The sequence below is a fragment of the Crocodylus porosus genome, unplaced genomic scaffold, assembly GCF_001723895.1.
Source record: "Crocodylus porosus isolate Cpor-Errol unplaced genomic scaffold, CroPor_comp1, whole genome shotgun sequence".
NCBI lineage: Eukaryota > Metazoa > Chordata > Crocodylia > Crocodylidae > Crocodylus > Crocodylus porosus.
This window is the reverse complement of record NW_017728950.1, coordinates 45,520,653-45,540,883: the sequence shown is the minus strand read 5'-3', so window position 1 is coordinate 45,540,883 and position 20,231 is coordinate 45,520,653. Positions and strand designations below refer to the sequence as shown.

The window sequence follows — 20,231 nt, the reverse complement described above, 5'->3', positions numbered from 1 at the left end:
ATTGAACACCTTCAAGAGCAAATTGGATGCTTATCTTGCTGGGATCCTATGACCCCAGCTGACTTCCTGCCCTTTGGACAGGGGGCTGGACTCGATCTCCCGAGGTCCCTTCCAGCCCTAATGTCTATGAAATCTATGAAAGCCTCCTCCTGAAGACCTCCAAGTTAGCTGATAGTACTACCTCTCTTGAAAGCCCATTCCAGCATTATGAATGTTTGTCCTCTTTTTATACAAATCATTATAAGGCTCTTTGTATTGCTGTAAGTGATTAACTGGAAAGAGGACAGATTTGCATGTAGTACTGTTATTATTAGGCATATAAAATCTGTGGCATTGCCTAATACCTGGAGCCATGTTAGTATGGAAAAGCAGCATCAAATTTCCACTAACATGCAACTGACTTAAGTTACTAAGTGCCTATTTTGGTTGGCACTTTTACCCCTTCTGCTTACAGCTTCTAAAACTTGCTACCCCCACCAAATCCCCCAAAGGAGTTCTGACATCTAAGCCAGAGATTCCCAAACTTTTTCTTATTGGTTACCCCCTCCCAGATTTACTTCCTACCCGTGTATCCCTATCAGCATACATTTTGTATTTTAACACCTAAAATGCCAATTATTATTATTGTTATAATGGGAATTAAATCTGCCATTACACAGTTTCTCTCACATAACCCCCAGAGTATCTTGCATACATGCAGAGGTACAAGTACCATAGTTTGGGAACCCCTGATCTAAGTGATTACAGCTACACATAGGAGCAACATTTGTGCAGGGAGCGAACTGTTAAGCTTAGTAGATTAGCTTGAGAAATGGATTTCTCAGTTTCATAACTATAAGTCATTTTAATCACAAGTTGCATCCCTTTTGACAGCAGTGAGTCATATGCAAGTTTTCACATTTTGAGGCATGTTAAATTTCAAGGTTCTGAAGCCTGAGCTTGGTCTTTAAGAGGCCTGTGGTCTAAAAAAACTTAGTGCTAATTAAAATAAGGAAGTAAGGTACATGTTTCAGCTGGGAAAGAAATAGCTTTCCACCCTACAAGGATTTTCAAGGACTTTCCATCCCACATCAGGTTAAAAAATCAAAATTTCAGCAAACAAAGTTTGCCAACTAAAAAGCTGAATATACAGACAAACCCCATTTGATTTAAGTCAGTTAAACATTTCATCTTGTATTTCATTTTTGGTTTACCTTTTCATATCTCTTATTAATTTAAATTTTGAAATGAAAAATAGCGATATTCAATGATGACAAATTTGACAGTTTTCTTTAAACTGAAAACTTGTCCCAATTGACCCCTTTCTGACACAATTTGTCAAAAATTCTGATCAGTCCTAGTATAAGGTTAGCTCTTTTTTTGTTTAAATGACAACTGGATAGAAAAATGAGAGGGCAGAAATTCAAAGAACTTTCCTCCTGCTCTCTTCTTTCTTTCTTTTTATTTTCTTGAATCATTATTAGGATTTAACAGATGTTTGAACATTCACAAACGTGTACTTTGACCAGCAGAGGGAAGTGATTTCCACAATCTCACTTCTCCTTATGTATTGAAACTTGGGCTTTTGTCAACAGAGTCTGTTAGCTGCTGTTGTTATACTTATTGCAACAGTCCAGATGTCTGAACCAAAGTCCTCTTGTGCTGGCACTGTGCGAATAGAGAAAAATACAGACCTTAACCTGAGTACTTAGAATCAGAAGGCTGTTGGCAACAGTATTACAACTGATATCAGTAGTTTTAATAATGATTATGGTTCCTAAGGCAATCAACTCCAAGACCATATGGGAATTATAAATTAAAATAGATTGTACCCAGAAGTAGGGAAAAGCCCGTGCTTTGCATGAAGAACAAGTGTAATGTATTCATACTACCAGCTCACTTTAGAAACCATTAGAATTTGGCATGAGTCAGAATTTTTAAGTGACATTTAAAAGTAGCTCCTTATTATTGCAACAGTCATTACATGAAATAACAATACTTCATGTCCAGCTTATGGGTATTAAAGACATGAATGACTTGCATATGCATTATCTAAGCTAGCCTTAACCTATCTATTGAATAATGACATTACTGCTCACACAGCAAGAAACATGCTTTAAGAGGCAGACCAAATTCATCCCTTGAGAGTTGCTAGGCTACCTATATAAGAGGCTGAGCTAAGAAAACTTGAGTGGTTCAGATGATGACAATCAAGATAGCATCTTTCTGGCTCGAAGTAGATAGTCTGTAATTTAAAAAAAACTCATTAGTCTCTGATAGCATCTCTTAGTTAAATGTCCTTTTTCATTTCATGTTGTTGTCTTCCCAATCTTCTGCTTGCATGTGGTACTCCTTTCTCCTGTTATTTGTCTGTTTTTGAGTGGAGGCTCTTTAGGGGAAGGACCAGATCTCACGTGTTGCTACCTTGCTGCCCACTATGCCCAACAAGTGTTGGTCAGGGATTCTGGTAAAAGCAGTAACAATCCGATGCCCTGATTTGGTTATAATTTATTTACTCTTCTATCTATTAGAGTTTCTTAACATTAACTAAGGGTAATAGGTAAATCAAAGTCATACGTCACTTTATTAATTGTACTACCTACTATAATTCCAGAAGTAAAGCACCAGGGGGTGCTAAGGATTGGCTTTGATTTCAGAATGAGTTTTGGGACATTCATTTTTGCATCCTTAGTCTGCAGATCTTGATCTGAAATTTTGTCTCAGGAATTCCTTTGAATTCTCAGACCCATGTCTTGCATTACTTTTGCAATATTGCTCAGTCTCTCTCTCTTGTATGGAAAGCAAGGATTTTTTTTTTGCATTACCAGGGATGCTGGAAATATGAGGACAAGCTTTTGGGCACAAAAAAGTCCTTCTTTTTGCCTCTTGTAGCTATGGTGGTCTAGTAAATACACAGAAATGCTCAGTCCTTTTATGAAGTGTTCTGATGGCCTGAAATTTCCTGAATGTCAGTTTTGTGGTTCCTGTAATGTGTAGCAGTTACTCTCAGATGTAATAGCATTCACTATAACATATCTGAGCTGTAGTGCTTCCCTACAAGAATAAGGAACCTCCAATTCTTACAACCTCCAAGTTCTGCCACAATGGGAGTAATTGCTGCACTATTTTGAGGTGTCTGTGCACTTCAGCACAGGTTTGACATAACGTACAATTGTTTGAGTCTAAATTTTGTTTGGAACTATGTTGGCTGTCTTAGATGCTGATGCAGTGTTTTTAACACATTTTTAGCTTAATTTTGTATTAACATTCTGGATTGTAGTTTGTCTGCTAAAGTAATACTTTTAAAAGCAATAATATGTAAAAACTAAGAGCAGTTTGTTTACAGTGCAGTATTGGGCTTTGATTTTTACTAGTGTCACAAATAATCCCACCGTTGAGCAAGCTTCCTGTTCCCAACAGAGATGAAACATCAAGTATTTATCACTAGCAATCTTCACCCTGTAAATATTCCAAGTATTGGCTATGCAAAACTAGTAGCTTCCGTTGAATTAGCGTCTAGCGTACTGTAACGATTATGCTGTCCATGTGGTCTTTACTATGTGTGATGATCACCCTTTAAAACTTTCCTGTATTGTCTTAACTAGCTGGATTCATGTTACCTTGATGTATACATTAATAAATCAAGTAAGTGTTTAAGACCAGCTATTGTAGTTATGAATCTAGAATTGTTATGCTGGCTGGAAAAAGAACCTCGTTACAGGAATCTGTAGTAGGAAAAGGCCCTAAAATACTTCTTATTCCCCTCTAGAGTTTTTTGTGTCTGTACATATATGCACATTACCAGTGAAGAAACTTCTCTGTGCATTTTTAAATATTTTGGCTAAAGACAGTTTCAAGGAACTAAATGTGGTTTTAAATTAGGATTGTCCAACTGGTAACCTGTGAGGAATTAATTTGTAGCCCTTATGCCGGGGCGGGCAGTTATTTCAGGTGGAGGGCCGCTTACTGAGTTTTGGGAAGCTATCAAGGGTTGCATGACGGACAGCCAGGGGCAGATACAAAATTTAGAAAATAAATATTTAGGGGGCCCTGCGGGCTGGATAGAATGGCCTGGCTGGTCACATCTGGCCCACCCCTGCCTTATGCTCTCACCCAGTTGCAACGCTCCCTGTTCTGACAGTAGCAGGAATCTATGGATGAGCTTACTCCCTCCTTTGACTGCTGCTTCCTGCTTTTGCCTCAGGAGGGTGAGGCAGCGTGGTATAGCACAGGGAGCTGAGTGCAAGTCTGGGCTTCATATGGGAGATAATATCCAGACAGGGTAGTGATGGGGGATGGTTCCCACAAAGCACACTTTGCAGTGGGATGAGGATGCAGGCAACAGCAGGGGTGTAGCAGGAGGAAGAGGTGCCCATGCAGGCATGTGAAGCAGTGTGGTGGGGACGGTGTCTGCATAACCCAGTGCCTTGTAGCTTGCCTGGTGTGGTCCCAGGAGCTTAGAAGTCGGACAGACCTGTCTTGAAGTCCAAATGAGCATACTTCTATGTACAAGTGTTTATGCTTTGGATCAGATGGCTTTGCCTTTTCAATTTCTAAACATAAATAGCTTGAATATCTTATCCTTTGTAACAGAAACTTTGGAGAGAGGATATTCTTCTTTGCTCTTTTTTTATATTTTTCTTCCCGCAACTAAATGTTGGACAAATCTATTCTTGTATGCATATTCCTCTCTAAAGTACCTGGAAGTTGAAAAGACTTTTCCTGGGCAATCTGTTTGCTTTACTGGGCTATATCATAAACTGTGCTGTTTGAGCAGTTTAATATACGAACTATTCACTTGTATATTTCTCTTTGTAGAAAACACTTTGTCTTAACTTTTACCCCCAAAATATTTAGATGTCAAAAAGGCTGTTAAATCTTCCCAAAAATATTTATTTAATAGTCTTTTCTTCTTGTTCTTGTGTTGCATCTATTTATAAAACCACCTAAGGTTTCGGCTTAAATTCTGTGACCATATTAAAGACTAATACTTGCACAAATCCACTAAAACTTGCCTGGATTTAATTTGATTCTGAAGTAGAAGTTTAATATTCAAGTTCTGCCCAAAAACTTTGTGAAAAACATTTTGAAAATTTCATTTGTGCACCCAACATGTACCTGATTGCACTTCAGCAGTAAAATGTCCGTTGACTTCAAAGTTAGCACTGTCAGGCTAAATGGCAATATGTATTAATGGAAATTAAAGACTGGTGTTTGTGATTTACTGAACATTGTGCAGTCCTTCCTCTTGTACCTCTATCCCAAACCAAAAAAGTACATCCATCTTGCATGGTAATTTACAGGCTTGTTAAAATAATAAAGACTAAATTGTAAAACATGGAAACTTTTGCTGTGTATGTAAATATACTATGGGAATAATTGATTGGGCTTTGGGGAAAAAAGGATAATGGTCACAGGTTTCTCCTCAGATATGTGGGTAAAAGCAGACTTAATAGCTTTCTACAATTAGAATCAAGCCCTAAATGTTTTTTTTTTTTTTTTAAATTAATGTTCTCATGAACTCTTTCATGAACTGCATTTTCACAGGGCATCCTTGGAAACCTTGGCTTCAATTTATTGTTTAAAAAAAAAAAAAAAAGTTTCCAATAGATTGGGTTGTGTGCAAGGAAAAATAACCACGTGCAAACAAGATTTATTGCCTGGTCTATAGAGTGTGAGTGTGTGTTTTGAAACTTTTCTTCTGATTTCATTAAAGCTCTAACTGTCTAACAAAAATGGTTATGTATTCTCCTAATGTATCATTATTTATGTTATAATGATATTCTTATCATTTATGTAATCTCATGTATTCCAGTAGCCAGTGTTAGTGCAGCCTTGTTTGATTTTTGTTACGGGCAGAGAACCATTTTTACCGTTCTGATTCTCCTGGTGGAGGGCAGTTAGGAATCTTGTTTCACCTAGAAGAGTAAGTTTGGAAGAACAAGATATGCAGAGAAAAAAGGGAATTGGAACCAGGGGTTTTAATTGTGTGCTGCTACAGTAGGGATCAGCTCTAGAATTATCTGAGATACCTGTCTAACCCCTTGTTTATCAACAGGGATCCAGGTTTTCTGTTTGCCATGGAAAAATGCAGTAAAACCCAGATTTTTTCTTTCTAAGGAGAAAAACATGGGAAGTAGTGGGCTTCCCCATGCAGGCTGGTAGAGTTCCAGCCTATAAGGGCTTTGGGGGAGTGGGAGAAGGGCGATCAGCAGGGTGCGCCATGTGCGTGTACACATGCACCTGGCTGCAAGGCAGCCTGGACAACAGGCTCCCCACAGGTAAGTGTGGCAAGGGGCGGGGTGGGGTGGCGGAACCAAGGCCACGGTAGTGAGGGAGTTGGGCAGAGCTAGGGCTGTTGCCCAGCCCAAGCAGTGTGTGGGGTTGGGGTCTGGGGCCAGAATGTGCAGCCACAGGGCCCAGGAAGGGAACGGGATGGGCATGTGGTGAGGGGGCGGACTGGCTCCCCACCATTGTGCATACTTCCAGGGGAAGCATGAGGGGCACATGCCCCCACAAATTTCTGTGCCAAACAGGGGCATGCTGCCCACTGCAGGCTCAGGCTTCCTGGCCTGCTGCCCTCCCCCTGGGGCCTCTGCATCCCTGCAGGCAGGACCCAGTGTGACAGGCCAGAGTGGTGTAGGGAAGCTCACTGCCACAAGCCCTCGCTATCATGGTGAGGTGCCCCCTGCCTGCCCAGCAGCAGCTGGGGTGTAGTTGTGCCCCGCACTGTTGCCAGGTGGCCAGGGGGCACCTCGCCCTGGTGACACCAAGCTCCCAGTGGCAGTAATGAGCTTCTCTGCCCAGTCCTGCTCTACCCTGTTGCACCAGGTCCCACCCTCTGGTAGCCCCAGGGGAAGATCAGCAGGGCAGAGAGCCCTGAACCCACAGTGGCCAGCCTGCATCCTTCTCTCCCTTCCCCCTGCCCTCCATCAGGCTCTGCTTGAGCCATGCCAGCCACAGGAGAGGATGAGTCGGGCTCCACACTCTACTCTGCTGCAGCAGCTGCTGCCTCCCATGGGGCGACAGCCAGGGTTTGGGCGCTACTGCGGGGGAAAGGGGCTGTCAACCCAGGTCCCTGCTCCATAGCCCTGGTAGCTGGGGGCCTCCTCCAAGCAGGACTGAGGGGGCCATGGGGCTGTGGGTGGGGACTGTGGGGCCCAGGGGACTATGGGTTGGGAGTGAGGGGCAATGGTATGAGCAGGTCACTGGCATATCAGGGCTGCTCAGTGCCATAAAGCAGGGAGGGGGGCGGCAGCTGTACCTGGCCCTGCATCCTGGCGAACAAAAGTGGGAACTCTGATTTTCCATGGTAAAAACCCAAAATCAAATGCCAAAATGTATATGTATTTAGAATTTCTTATAGTGACTGAGGCATTGGTAGGCTTCCAAATTGTTTTAAAATTGTAAATATATCAATAAAATAGTGTTCAACTGATACGTGTGTGTGTATAATATAGATATATAAAACTGTGTATATAGTGGTGTTTCATTTGTAATCATGGAAAAACATGGATTTTGGGTGAGGTTTAAATCAGAGAATTTGCAATTTTTAAACAGAAAAAAACAGGATCTCTGTTTATCAGTACAAGTTCAGTTTTTCAGAGTAAGGACTGTCTTTACTCAGGACAGTGCCTGAAGCAAAAAGGCTCTGATCTTGACTAGGTACTCCTCACTCTTAACTGTAATGTAAATAATGTAATAATGACTTCCTTAAGAAATAATATTGGCTCTTTTGGGCAGTGAGAAAATGTATTTGGATGCAAATATTTGCAAAAGAGAACTGTCCTTGAATATTACTGTATTTACTGTTTAAAAATACCTGACTTTTGTTTGGAACATTGTTCTCATGCATAAATCTCTCAAAGTTTTAAGTATGTGCTTAATATTACAAACTGAGTATTCTCATTAAAGCAATTAATTTTATGCACTGTGAATAATATTATTCTTGTGCATGGATTTTTTCCTTTTGAAGGATTGATGCCTATATCTGTACAGTAGTTGGCACAATGGTACCTTTATCTGCTTGGCTGTTCACAGGTTACTTGAATACAAATAATAGATTAACCAGTTATGTAATTCTAATGAAATTAGAAAAGTTTGAAATCACAACTGCAAAATTTGTAGTGTAGATTTAGTACTGGCGTTCTTAAAATGATTTTTCAGGGTTACTCTACATTAGAGCAGGGGTTGTCAACCAGGGGTACACATAGCCCAGGGGTGCACACAGGCAGACGAGGATGGAGCACTGCCACTCAGCATCCCATGCTGCTGTGTAGGCGCTGCCTGCCCGGGGGCGGGGGCAGGAGAAGCTCGCACGCAGCAGCTACCATCACTCTGCATCCAGCCGCTGGGGGTACACTGCTCCGTGTCCAGGGGCCAGGGTATACTGACCCAAAAAGATTGAAAACCCCTGTTATAGAGTGCATATTGTACAGTGTGTGTGTGTGTGTGTGTGTGTTGAGTGTCCAAACTCTCTTTCTGTGTAGTAATATTTTGGTCGTGTTGTCAAGTTTTATTAAAAGCTGTCTGATGCTATACATTCTTTCTCTGGGGCTTGCCACTATCCTAAGACATCAGCAATTAGTGGGCACATCTACATGTGCCCACTATCAACAGCTGTTACTGTGCCATCCCAGTGGTGCACAGTTATTTTTAACAGCTATGTCACTGTAGTGACACACTATAACAAGGTAGCTTATTGCTACCGTGATGCAGAATCAGTGTCATGGTTTGTGCCCACCGATGCTGCGTTGCTGTAGTGATGAACTGCATCATCGTAGTATGTCACTACAGCAACAGTGTCTTGTGTGGATGCACCCAGTATTAAGCACACATGCTGCAGACACTAGGATTTTTCATTTATGCAATTTTTGAAGCTTATACATAATGGAATGATGGAGTTTCACTTCAACCTTGACCTCTTTTCTTTTTTTCCCCTACAGGTATTCGTGGAAACACTAGACAAGTGTTTTGAAAATGTCTGTGAACTGGATTTAATTTTCCATGTAGATAAGGTACTGTGGTGAGCTACTACAATATTGATTGAACCAAGCATTCTACCTGACAAGAAACATTTGGTCTTGTATGTGGCAGAATGGATAACAAGCCTCCCCATGTTGTCAGTGAAATCTAGTCAGTTTCTATCAACAATTTGTTTTTAAAACTTAAAAGTGCTGGAACACCTGTTTCAAGGAAAATGTAATTCATTAATACATTTAGGACAGGAGCGTAAAAGATATGACTTGCAGAGCCCAGGCTTCCAGCCAGAAGTGCTGGCCGTGGGTCTTGAGTTGACCCACGCATGGGCAGGCTCTGGGATATGCACTGTACACTCTGAGATGTGATCCACATGTAGTGCACCTCTCGAGCCCCCAGAATGGTCCAGGACAGCTGCAGCCAGTCCAGGACACATGCTACACAGCACCTGCTCTGGGCTGGAGTGCACCACACATAATAGCCACACCAGTTTCCACACTTCATGCAGCACCTGCTTCAGCCAGTCCGGAATCCATTCTGTAAGTGATTTCTGCAACACCACATGTGGTGGAGCCAGCATTCAGGGTCCTGGTAAGTTTGCCACCCCTGATATAGGAGATGCCATTGAGTATATAAGAGGCATTAAAAATACAGCCTGCAGACCAGATCAAGCCCATGGAGCCGTGTCATCTGGCTCCGTGGTTGCTGGACTAACCCCATGTGCTGGCCCTGGCCCTGGCCCTGCATACTTTACGCAGTGCACAGGCAGGACCCAGTGTTGAACGCCATACATATAGCACAGAGAACTGGTCAGAGGTGTGCACTACATGCTGTGCTGCACCAGACTGGCCCTGTGCACTGGCTCTGGGACCAATCCGGATTGCGAAAGGCTGAAGCCAGTGCATAGGGCTGGTCCAGCAAGGTGCTGCATGCAGTGTGTTCCCTGTGCAGTGTGCGACACATGCAACCAGTCCACCTTGGGACGAGCATGTGGTATGCGTTGCCCATGGCACCCCAGACTGCACTGTGCTGCCTGCAGCACCGTTTTGAGCCCACACACTATGGGCAATGCATGGCCCTTTTGCCAGCCCCACATACTGCGTGCACAGTCCATGCAGGCCAACACATGCTGCAAGTGGCATGCAGGCAGGACCTGGCACCACACAGCGGGTCAGTCCCATTCTGGCCTGCAAACTGGTCCAGCAACCCTCATCCAGACTGAACCCTCTCATATATATAATTGATAAATTATTAGAAGTGCAGTTGCTGTGTCCAAACAATAATTGTGTGCGCGCAGCAAGGAATCTGTCCTTATCCCCCTGCAACACAATAAGTTAGTGGCTGCTAGCATTGCTTATGTATTATTCTTTGGGACAGTGAGGAGCATATCTACCATTAAACTCTACATTTGTGGCAGAACTCCCTAGCACTTCTTTCTGTGAGGGAGAAAAGGGGAACTCTTGTATTATGAAGGAGAAATTGGGCTTGTTCCTAAAAAATTAAATTTCTTGACTCCTATGTTAATCTGTATTGAAATTGCTTGCATTCAGCTGAGTGTTTTTATTATAACCTTGTTGGTTTCCCTTTGCCAGAACAGTTTCCATCAAGAAGACTTGCCCAATCTACTGGTTATATCCATAAGACTCCTTTAGTACATAAATTAGTATTGTCCAAACAGTAGGCCTAAAGTTAAACCTTACTCTTAAACTCAGACTACTGAATTGTCAAAGGCAGATGCCATGTTTCTTCCTTTAGCTTTGTAACCCTGAACAAAGGGCTAATTCTCACTGTGGCAAAGCTTTTCTCCAGATGGGGGGACTGTCAGCCCCTTTTGCTGTCAAATTCAATCTGATAAAAGACATAATTTATAGAAGATGCTTAGGCAACTACTTAACCTTCTTGGATTCCTAATTGTATGCATTTCTGCAGATACTGCAGTACTTCTCTCATTTTTTGGCACCTCTGGTGGATGTTTTGGGAGTATCATAACTTATTCCAAGAGTGTATTTTCTGACTGGAATAGTGAAACCCAACACCAAACTATAAAGTTTTTTGAAGACCAGAAAGTATTTCTTCAACAGATTTTTCCTGAGAGAGCTCTTTCTGCATGCATTCCTTATCAATGGTTATTAATGCCACACATACAACTGTGCTGGTAGACAGCGTGTGGAATGGGAGCAGGAAACAGTCTGGCTTTCTTAAAAAATACTTTACAACTAGCATCTTACAATAAAAAAGATTTCTGTTTAAAAAAAAAAAAAAAAAGATTTTAACAGCTTGATCACTCAGGGTATGATCAAATGCTATAGATCAGTGGTTTTAACCTTTTTTTTAGACTCGAGGCACTCCTCTCCAAGTTTTCAGAATTTAGTGGTATCCCATTTTGAAAGCTAATATAAATATAGTATGAATATTATAAATGCTTTATTAATTAATGTGTTAGTAATTAATTGCATTATTATATTGTAGTCACCTTTTCAGGCTGCTCCTTCCTAGCTCTGGCTGGCTTTACTTGCATTTGTTACCAGTGCAGTACCTGGATTCTCTACACCTGGGTCCAGGCCACTGTTGGCGGCCAGGAACTGGTGGGCCAGTTTCTGCCCTTAATTTGCCCACAGCAATCCCCCCATACTCCAGCCCTAGGACCAGACAGAACCCGGGGACACCCTGGCTGTAGGGTTGAGGTGCCAGGCTGCACATACATGGCACATGCAAGGTGCTGAGGGAGTTGAAGGAGCAGGAAGGGGATGGATCGCATGAGTCCTGGGGGGGAAAAGAGAACTTTTTCCCTGTCCCCAGTCCATACTGGAAGGGGCAAGTGTAGACCCCACTGCTGCAGCTGCTCCTTTGGGGACTCGCATGCTGAGATCCGGAGCTTCCTGCCCCTGCAGCTCCTCCTGCCAGACCTGGGAGCATGCAAGGAGCTGGGGAATGAGCCAGGCTGAAAAGCACCACTCTGTATCCATGCGTCTGCTTGCCCACAGCACAGCATACTCCTCAGAGCAGCTGACACAGGGGCTGCTATAGGGCAGTAGGGGGCAGCCATGAGTGCCCCTTGTCCAAGAGACTGAAGTGTTCATTTGCAATTTCAAATGATTACATTCTAAGGATTTTTGGCTGCATTTTCATAATCCTTCAAATTGCCCAATCTGATCATTTGACTGCTTCAAAAGAACCTTATGTATCATTCTGAAACTTGCAATGAAACATTTAAAGCTAAGCACACTGAAAGGAAGTTTCCCTGTGAATAAGAAAGGTGTAGAAATTATTCTTGGTGTTTCTCAGTCAGTATTTCAAATACTTTCTCTGTGAGGTCATGTATATCAGAAAATCTGTACATTCTTATGTACTGTGCTACTAACAGTCATTGCATGCATGACCATGCATGTATGTGCATTTCCAGTGGTATACAATTGCTATTTAAGCTAAATTTAAGCAACACTAATGTAAATCTACACTGAAACAATTCCAGTGTAGACAGATATATACATATTAACCTGTGTAAAAACAAGTATACAGTCTTCTGGGGGTGTGCATTTTTTCTTTTTTATACCATAGTCTAAATTTCAGCAGTACTGCCTTCTGTACTACTCTTTTCTCTGCAGCAATCTTGCAGCATTTCTGGTGCTTTACAGGTCATGTAATCAGAAACTGGTATCCAGTGAGCTGCACTTAGTGAACCTGTCAGATAGTCTCTATCCCTCTTCAGTGTATGTGTGTTAATTTGTTTTGTTGTTGTGGGACTGCAGCCTTACTTATACAGAGTGTTTATAAAGTCCTTGTGCAACTTTAAACTTTAATGACTTTGGAGGTACACATGATAGAAGCAAACTGTGAATGGTGATTGAAAGCAGAATTCATTAAGTTTTAACATAATACTCCATGTGTAGATGAAACAAGGGGGCGTGTGTGCACGACGCTTTAAAGTGGGGTAAATGCTTTTGCACTGCTTTCATGGTGTCTGTGTTTTCACGTCTTGGTGGCGTATTACACATTATTTCCAGCTGCTGCAGGAAGTTTGGTGGCATAATGCCCCTTAAATGACTTGGAGTGCAGTAAAATAAAACTCCTTTGAGGAGTTTTAGTTTGCTGCCCCTACAGCTGTGAAGCGAAGCACGAGGCTCCATGCAGCTCAGGGTCTCTGCAGGAAGCCCTGCAGGCAACCTAGCAGCCTGGGAAACAGGGTCCACCCAAGAAAAGTGGCAAGCCTGAACTTTTTTTTCTTTTACCACCCACCTGGAGCCTGCCTGCCTGTCTGAGCTGCACGGGGACCTGGTGCTTCCTTCTGCAGCTGTAGTGGCTCCCAGGACCACCTGAGCTGGGTGCCTGCAGGCGGGTGTCACCTGGGGGCGGGGGGTGCTGCCACCACAGGGGGAAGCACCAGCCCTCTCGTTCTTCCCCCCCGCACCCCAGGGACTGCTCTGCCCACCGGCAGCTTGCCCTTCTCTCCCTGCTGGAGTGGTAGGTAAGTCAGTGGAGTATGTGCACGACACGGGGTGGGGGTTTAATCAGCTCTAAATTGAAGTTATGTTTTATAAAACCCACTGCTTCAATTTAGGGTCCCTGTTTTGTCTATACATGCCCATACAGCTGAAATTTCTAGACTTCAACGTAAGCACCATCATTCGTGATACAGTGTTCAATCCGATTTTCCAACTCATTTTGGAAGTTATTTTCATTTTCAGTTATGGGGCCTGAAATAAAATGGAAAAAACTATGCTTACACTATGCTAAAATCTTAATGAATTATGCTTATCCAGTGGGTACCAGGAGTTACCTGGGTGTAAAGGTGACAAGAGCTTGGTTCTGCTCCTATCACCTCCTCATGCAGAGGTTAAAGAAAGAGTGGTGCCTTGCATCCACTGCCCAAGTGTGCTTCAGTGGCCTGTACACAGAACACTTTTACCTTATGACGTATACCTTTACAAAGGTAAGATATAAATGATCTAACAGTATAACAGTATCAAACTATTAAAATTATTAAAACTGATAATGTGCATTCACCTAAGAAATAATCTTATTAATATTTGAAATATAAATTTATCTTAAATTCTCTAAGTCTTAAAAAGCCTCTAACAGTGGTCCTCAACCTTTTTAGGTATGAGACAACCCTTGGAAAATACTATTATTTTTCACCCCCCCTTTTTTTTTTTGCCTACTGAAAAATAGAGCAGTTTATCTGTTGCAAAGACGTAAGACTACATCAGATCATGATGTTTTTAACACTGGATTCCTGTTTGAAAACTCTGCATTTATCTTTTGAATCCTATTTGCACACTTAAGTTCCATGGCACCCTGGCTCATAATTGCTTTGCTAACAGGTGGCCAGTCTTTTACAGAAAACAATTTATCTGGTTTTCAAAAATTAAGTTTGTAAACAGTGCTAACTTGCCCATGTGCAGGTGTGCCAATTCAGCAAGAACTGTAGGTCAAGACTGAAGAGCAAAAATCCCAGAATGGACCTGGATTTGTTTATTATTCTATTACCTGGCTTAGTATTGGAAGCTTACTTAAGGCTAGAAAAATCCTCCTAAATAGATTCTACTCTATTTGATATTAATACACCTGCTTTTATCCCTTCTTTAAACTATATCTTGCCCCAAACAAGATCTAACTAACATAAAATCACTAAATGCATTCTCTGTGACCTTTACGTGCCTTCTAAACTGTTCTTACCTGTGACATTTTCTTGCCTGTTCGTTTCCTTTGCTGCCTTACCCCACACTTTGGTTAAGTGAATAAAAGCAAATGGTATAGCATGTTGGTTTTCAACCTTTTTTCACTTGTAGATCCCACTAGAAAATTTGAATGTGAGTGCAGACCCCTTTGGAAATTCCAAATGGCAGTGCAGACCCCTCTGAATTGTATGTGTGTGTATTCACATACTTTTAATTGATCATAGTTAGTTTTCATGGACTCATTAGACATAGCCTGCAGACCCCCAGGAGTCCATGGACCACAGGTTGAAAGCCACTGCTATAGCATATTGAGATTAAGCAGTTTATGACCTGCTACTGTCTGCAGTGTGTTGCACAGAAAAGTATCAGAAAAGAAAGAGTGAATTCTGTTGCACTTTTTCATAAAAATGGTATAAAACTATTTTGGTTATTAAATATTTGTTGAAATAATTTCTTATAAGAAAACAGGTATAATTTTAGATTTCTCAGGCTACAGCTTGGAGGCCACTCAGTTTTCTTTATTTGACAAGTATTTTGCATATTTTAAAAATTGTTGACCTTTGCATATCCTTCTGAGAACTCCCCTATTTGCCTGACATGAGGGATAAGGGAGGAAATGATTATAAGCATGTCTGCAAGTTGTTTTATTATCACGAGTCTTTGCAAAACAACTCTGTTATTTTGGATTAATGAAGCATATTTGTGGTTTACATACCTACTGTTGGGATAAAACGCATTCATCGCATACTGTATCCTCTGAGTCCCCGCAAATGCAGCATAGATTAGAGTTAGATGGTTGACCATCTTGGTCACAGCTTTTTAAAAAACACTGTACCGTCTTCAGGGTAAGTCACCCTCACTAGTAATGGATTTATTGCATCTTAGCCCAATGCGTCATCCCTCTTTGGGATTTTTTTAAAATCGACAGTTGAACTAATTTAATAAAGTTAAACTGCATAATGTAAGGGATAGCTCTTTTCTGCATATTAGCACCAATATACAAAAGTATCTAACTTAGGATTTATGAAATACCTTGTTTTCTAACATTATGGGTCAGCTTTCTCTCACCTTGCTTTTTTTTATGTACTTATTTTATCTAAGTTACAGAGTTACATAATGCAAGAAATTATTCCAGTGGTTCCAACTAAAAACATACAGCTTCTTTATTGAAACTGCTTTTTGAGGTTACCCTTTTTCATTTTTGTCTTCAGTCATTTTGAACCATTTAAATAGAATACATTTATGGCAAAAATCTATGTTTGTGTTTTCTGTTTGAATTTTTGGATGTAAGCCAGAACTGAAAAAAAAAAAATTGTCTTTTGCACTATCCTTATTGTTCCCTTTCCACAGAAGTTCTTGCTATATGACACATACATTCAGTTGATGTGTCTTTTCCAAGAGAAATACTCCATTCTAGTAAAGAATTTTTAATCATTCCTCTTGAGGTTCGATAATCTGACTCAAGACATTGTGTAACAGAACTATCTATGGTGGAGGAAATAACTGTTAGTCTTTCTGAATGTTTACCACGTTTCAGTTTAAATATCCTAAGAAGTTGTCAGAGGAGCCCTATTCTTTAGGATATCCCTTCAAAGCTGTAGCACCAAAGCAAGAATTTTGGTGGTTCTTTTTTGGATCACAGTGTAAGTTCCTCACACTTGGATATTTTTGCAGTGCCTTGACACAGTTGTTTGCTGCCTTTGATCTACTGGGAAGCAAGATGAAGAGCCAGAATCATGGAAGGAACATGCTTTGATGTGATGGGCTGTTTGCAAATCATGATTTTAACTCTACAAATGTGATCCAAAGTCTGTAGAATTATGATGGGGTTGCAATGTTGCATGTTTCTTAATATATAGAAAGTTGTTTTTTTCTTGAAACTGGGGCATAAGTCTTTATATAAACTTACAACAGTAATGGTAGCTCGAAGAGTTATCAATTCAGTAATAGCACGCGCATTCCACAATCTTAGGCTTAGAGCTTTCCACCGTCCCCACCTTGCCTCTGTCACTGATCATTCCATCTTTAAAATTGCTCTTTTTTTTTAATCATCAAGATGCTTTTGTAGATGCTTTTATTTTAGAATTATCTCTTGCTTCCGTATCTTTAAGCATGGTTGATGTTTAAATATATATGCAAGTAAATGAACTTGCAGAAAAGCACAAAGAAAATCATTGCAGACTACTTGGCTATATTTATTTATTTATTTATTATTCAGTACCAAAAAATGCCTGCTCAAGGCTGTATGTGCGTGTGTATATACACACATACACATAAACTGCTGATATGTATAAGCAGGGAGTTTATTCTTGTAAGTGCTCACATTTTAGAAGTTTTATGTGTTGACAGTCTCCGGAAAGAAAGGTGTTCAAAGGAATGGAATCCTGGAAATCCTTTTACCTTTAGTAATGATCTGCAAAGAAGCAGACCTGATGATCTTGCTCACGTGTGATCAAGATACAGCCCACATGCCAGATCTGGCCCACAAGAGCTGAGCCATCCAACCTGCAGGGCTGCTGCTGTTCATCCTGCCACCAAATTTTGGGACTCCTGGGGAGCCCTGTGAGCCAGATGAAGAGACTGGAGTGCGCCTGCAGACCAGGGCTTTGTGCCAGAGCAGGCCCGTGGGGATAGATGAGCTGAACACAACTGATTTAACTGTACCAGTGCTGTAAACCAAGATTTTGACTCCAGGAAAGGCATTTTTGGGCAGGGACAAACAGTTTCACTGCACTAAGTTAAAAGGGGGTCAGGACTAAGAGTTACTGTCTGCAGTAAGGGCCATTTTCTTTTCCACCTATTGCACATTCTTGGCCTCTGGCATATGTGTGATTAAAGGCATAATGGAATCTAATGCATGCTCCCCACAATTGTGCTTCTTGCTGTGCCACTTGTGAATGGCAGGAGGCATGATTGTGAAACTGAATATCAGATTCCCATCACGCTGTATTGCTGGTGCAAGGGAAGCCTGGGATCCTGATCCTGAGCTCCCCCTGCCCCAGCATGTAGCGAGCTCCCATGAATGTGAGAGCCCTGATCAGCAGATCAGAGCTCCCAGTTGCGAGAGTGAAATGGAGCCCTTGAATCCAGCTGAACCCGAGGCTGGGAGCCCACATCTGCCACTACTCTCAGCTCCCAGAGGGGCTGTATCAGAGTCAAGGGCTGTATCAGTCAAGAGCTCTGATGTGCCTTTGCAGCTGGGAGTGGCAGCTAATTGTGGCTCCCAGCCTTGTGGGACTCATTGGAGGAGCAGCCCTTGACTCCAGTGGGCCCCTGGGGCTGGGAGCAGCCATCAGCCTCTGGAGTCGTGGGCTTCTATGCATTCTGGAGGCTGGGAGCCCCAATCAGCCTGGCCAAGTTGGCATGATGGGAACATATGGCCAGGTAACTACTTAAGATGTGTTATCGTGTCTCAAGTGTAATGTTCCAGAGGACTAAGAATATGGATGCGAATACATTTGGAGCCATTTTAAAAAAGGGGAGGAGAGACTTGCTCCACACCAGGCAGCAGCTGTTATATTCTAACAATTGCAGTTACAACTGGAACAACCAAATGTAGCACAGCTGCTCTGACTCCAGCAGCACTTCAGCCAGGGTTCAAGATGGAGCAGTTTTGCTATACTTCTATTGCTCACAGCTTATTAACACTATAGTTAGAACATAAGAGCTTCTTCATGCTCCCAGTCAGCACCTCAGCTTTTGAAATGGATCCATAAACAAAGTGCATTTAGGTCCCTAAGAAATCTATTCTCTGCTGTTCAGGTCCCTCAAAATGTATTACTGTATCTACTTTTGTAAAGCACTGTCATGTGATCCACAAGACTGAATTACAGAAAAGCAGTGAGGAGGAGGTTCCACCACTGTTTTTTGGAGATTTCAGCAAGGTAGAATTGGAATGCATTTAGGTGCCGAAGTCCACTTCTGCACCTAATAGATGCAATAGGATCTGGCCTTGACTCTGCTACCCCTGACTCATTATTACTGTTTGCTCATTTGTCCATACCCTCTTTTTTTTTTTTTTTTTTTTCTTCTTTCTGGACCCTGCACTTGTGGTTTTCAAAAAGCCCTCTGCATTTGCAGTTTACCGTAATCATGTGATGAAAAGAAGTATAAATTGTATAAAGGTTGTTTATTTGGGACCTAGGTAGTCACAGATTGTTATTTTGCTAATTTAAAGGAAATATTGTGTGATTTTTTTTTTCTTAGGTCCATAACATTTTGGCTGAAATGGTCATGGGTGGAATGGTTTTGGAGACCAATATGAATGAAATTGTTACTCAGATTGATGCACAAAATAAACTGGAGAAGTCTGAGGTAAGAATGAGATTCTGTGGTGAACCTGAACTTGAAGCGCTATCTGCATGATAAGCGACCTTTGCTGTTTGTCCTTCAGTACCATCCTGTATTCAGCTGTTTGCTTATAAGGCTAGATATTGACAGTACACATGTAGTATGTGATGCATTTCATCTTCTTTGATAATTACATAGAATAGTAGCTACTTATTCCTTTAATCAAAAAAGCCACATTGCCATTGTTACATGTGACATTTGATAATATCTTTTATTGGACCAACTGACAGTTCTTGAATCTTCATTTACTTGAAGCTGCTGGCTTTTTTAGGATGAAACCCAATATTGGCTGCAAACTTTAAGGGACAACATTATATTATATAGATCTCTGTCTCCTAACAAAATGAACTTTGGCTACATGACAGAGTATTGAATCACAGTAATTTGTGACACAAAGGATAGACAAGCATGAACAGAAGTGTAGTAATATGTGAATTTAATGTCTAGTCCCATTGAAGTAAATGCAGTTTTGCCATTTTTTTTCCAGTACAAAGCTTTGGGCTTCATTTGAGCATCTGTAGGTGGGAAGACAACATTCTGCATATACAATGTCCAGATCAGTTCAAATGGGGAGATACAAACATGTAAATCCTCTATTAGCTGACAAGATGTGTGTAAATACATTCAACATCAAGCATTAGATTCTCCAGAATTAAATATCTAGGTGGCTTTGCTTTAGTATTGTTGAACTTAATTGGGAGAGAAAAGAATCCTAGAAGTAGTGTTATTGTGACACAGAATGGTAGGATGTTCATTTAAATAGTCTACCTTGCAGAGAAGAATCAGTACTTGTTACGTAAGGCTTTATGGTTGATTTTTGTTTGTGAGAAGCAGTAATTGTAGTACTGATCACATTATCAATTTCTGCACACTCATTGCCTTCACTACTTAAATTTCTGAACAACCTGTCAAAATTTGGAAGTGTTCCTTAAAGCTGAGGCAGGATGAGCAATTTAACACTTGCTGAAATACATTAGCGTAATTTGTGTTTGCAAGGAGCCAAAATGTAATCTAAATCATAACCTCCCAGTTAACATTTAAACAAATAGTTACCACATTTGCCAAATTAAAGGAGAAATGAGCTTACCAGCTCCTTCTTTGATCATCTATGCATCTCTGTCTTTTTTGTAAGCTGGCATTGCCTTAGGCTGTGCGCTTTGTCCCACTTCGTAATCACTTCAAGTAAGAAAGAGTTGCACTGACAGGCACAAAAGTTAGAGATAATGCGATACTGCGTATGTCAGT

At 41.4% G+C, this 20,231-nt stretch overlaps 1 protein-coding gene across 1 annotated transcript in view; it reads left to right on the top strand.

Annotated features, from left to right (window-relative positions):
• The window catches only part of AP3S1 (adaptor related protein complex 3 sigma 1 subunit), a 41,928-nt gene that overhangs the window by 9,779 nt on the left and 11,918 nt on the right, over window positions 1–20,231 (top strand). The window contains exons 3-4 of the mRNA XM_019554735.1: window positions 8,925–8,996; window positions 18,843–18,950. Coding sequence (XP_019410280.1) covers window positions 8,925–8,996; window positions 18,843–18,950 — 180 coding nt within the window. The remainder of the gene's footprint in view (window positions 1–8,924; window positions 8,997–18,842; window positions 18,951–20,231) is intronic.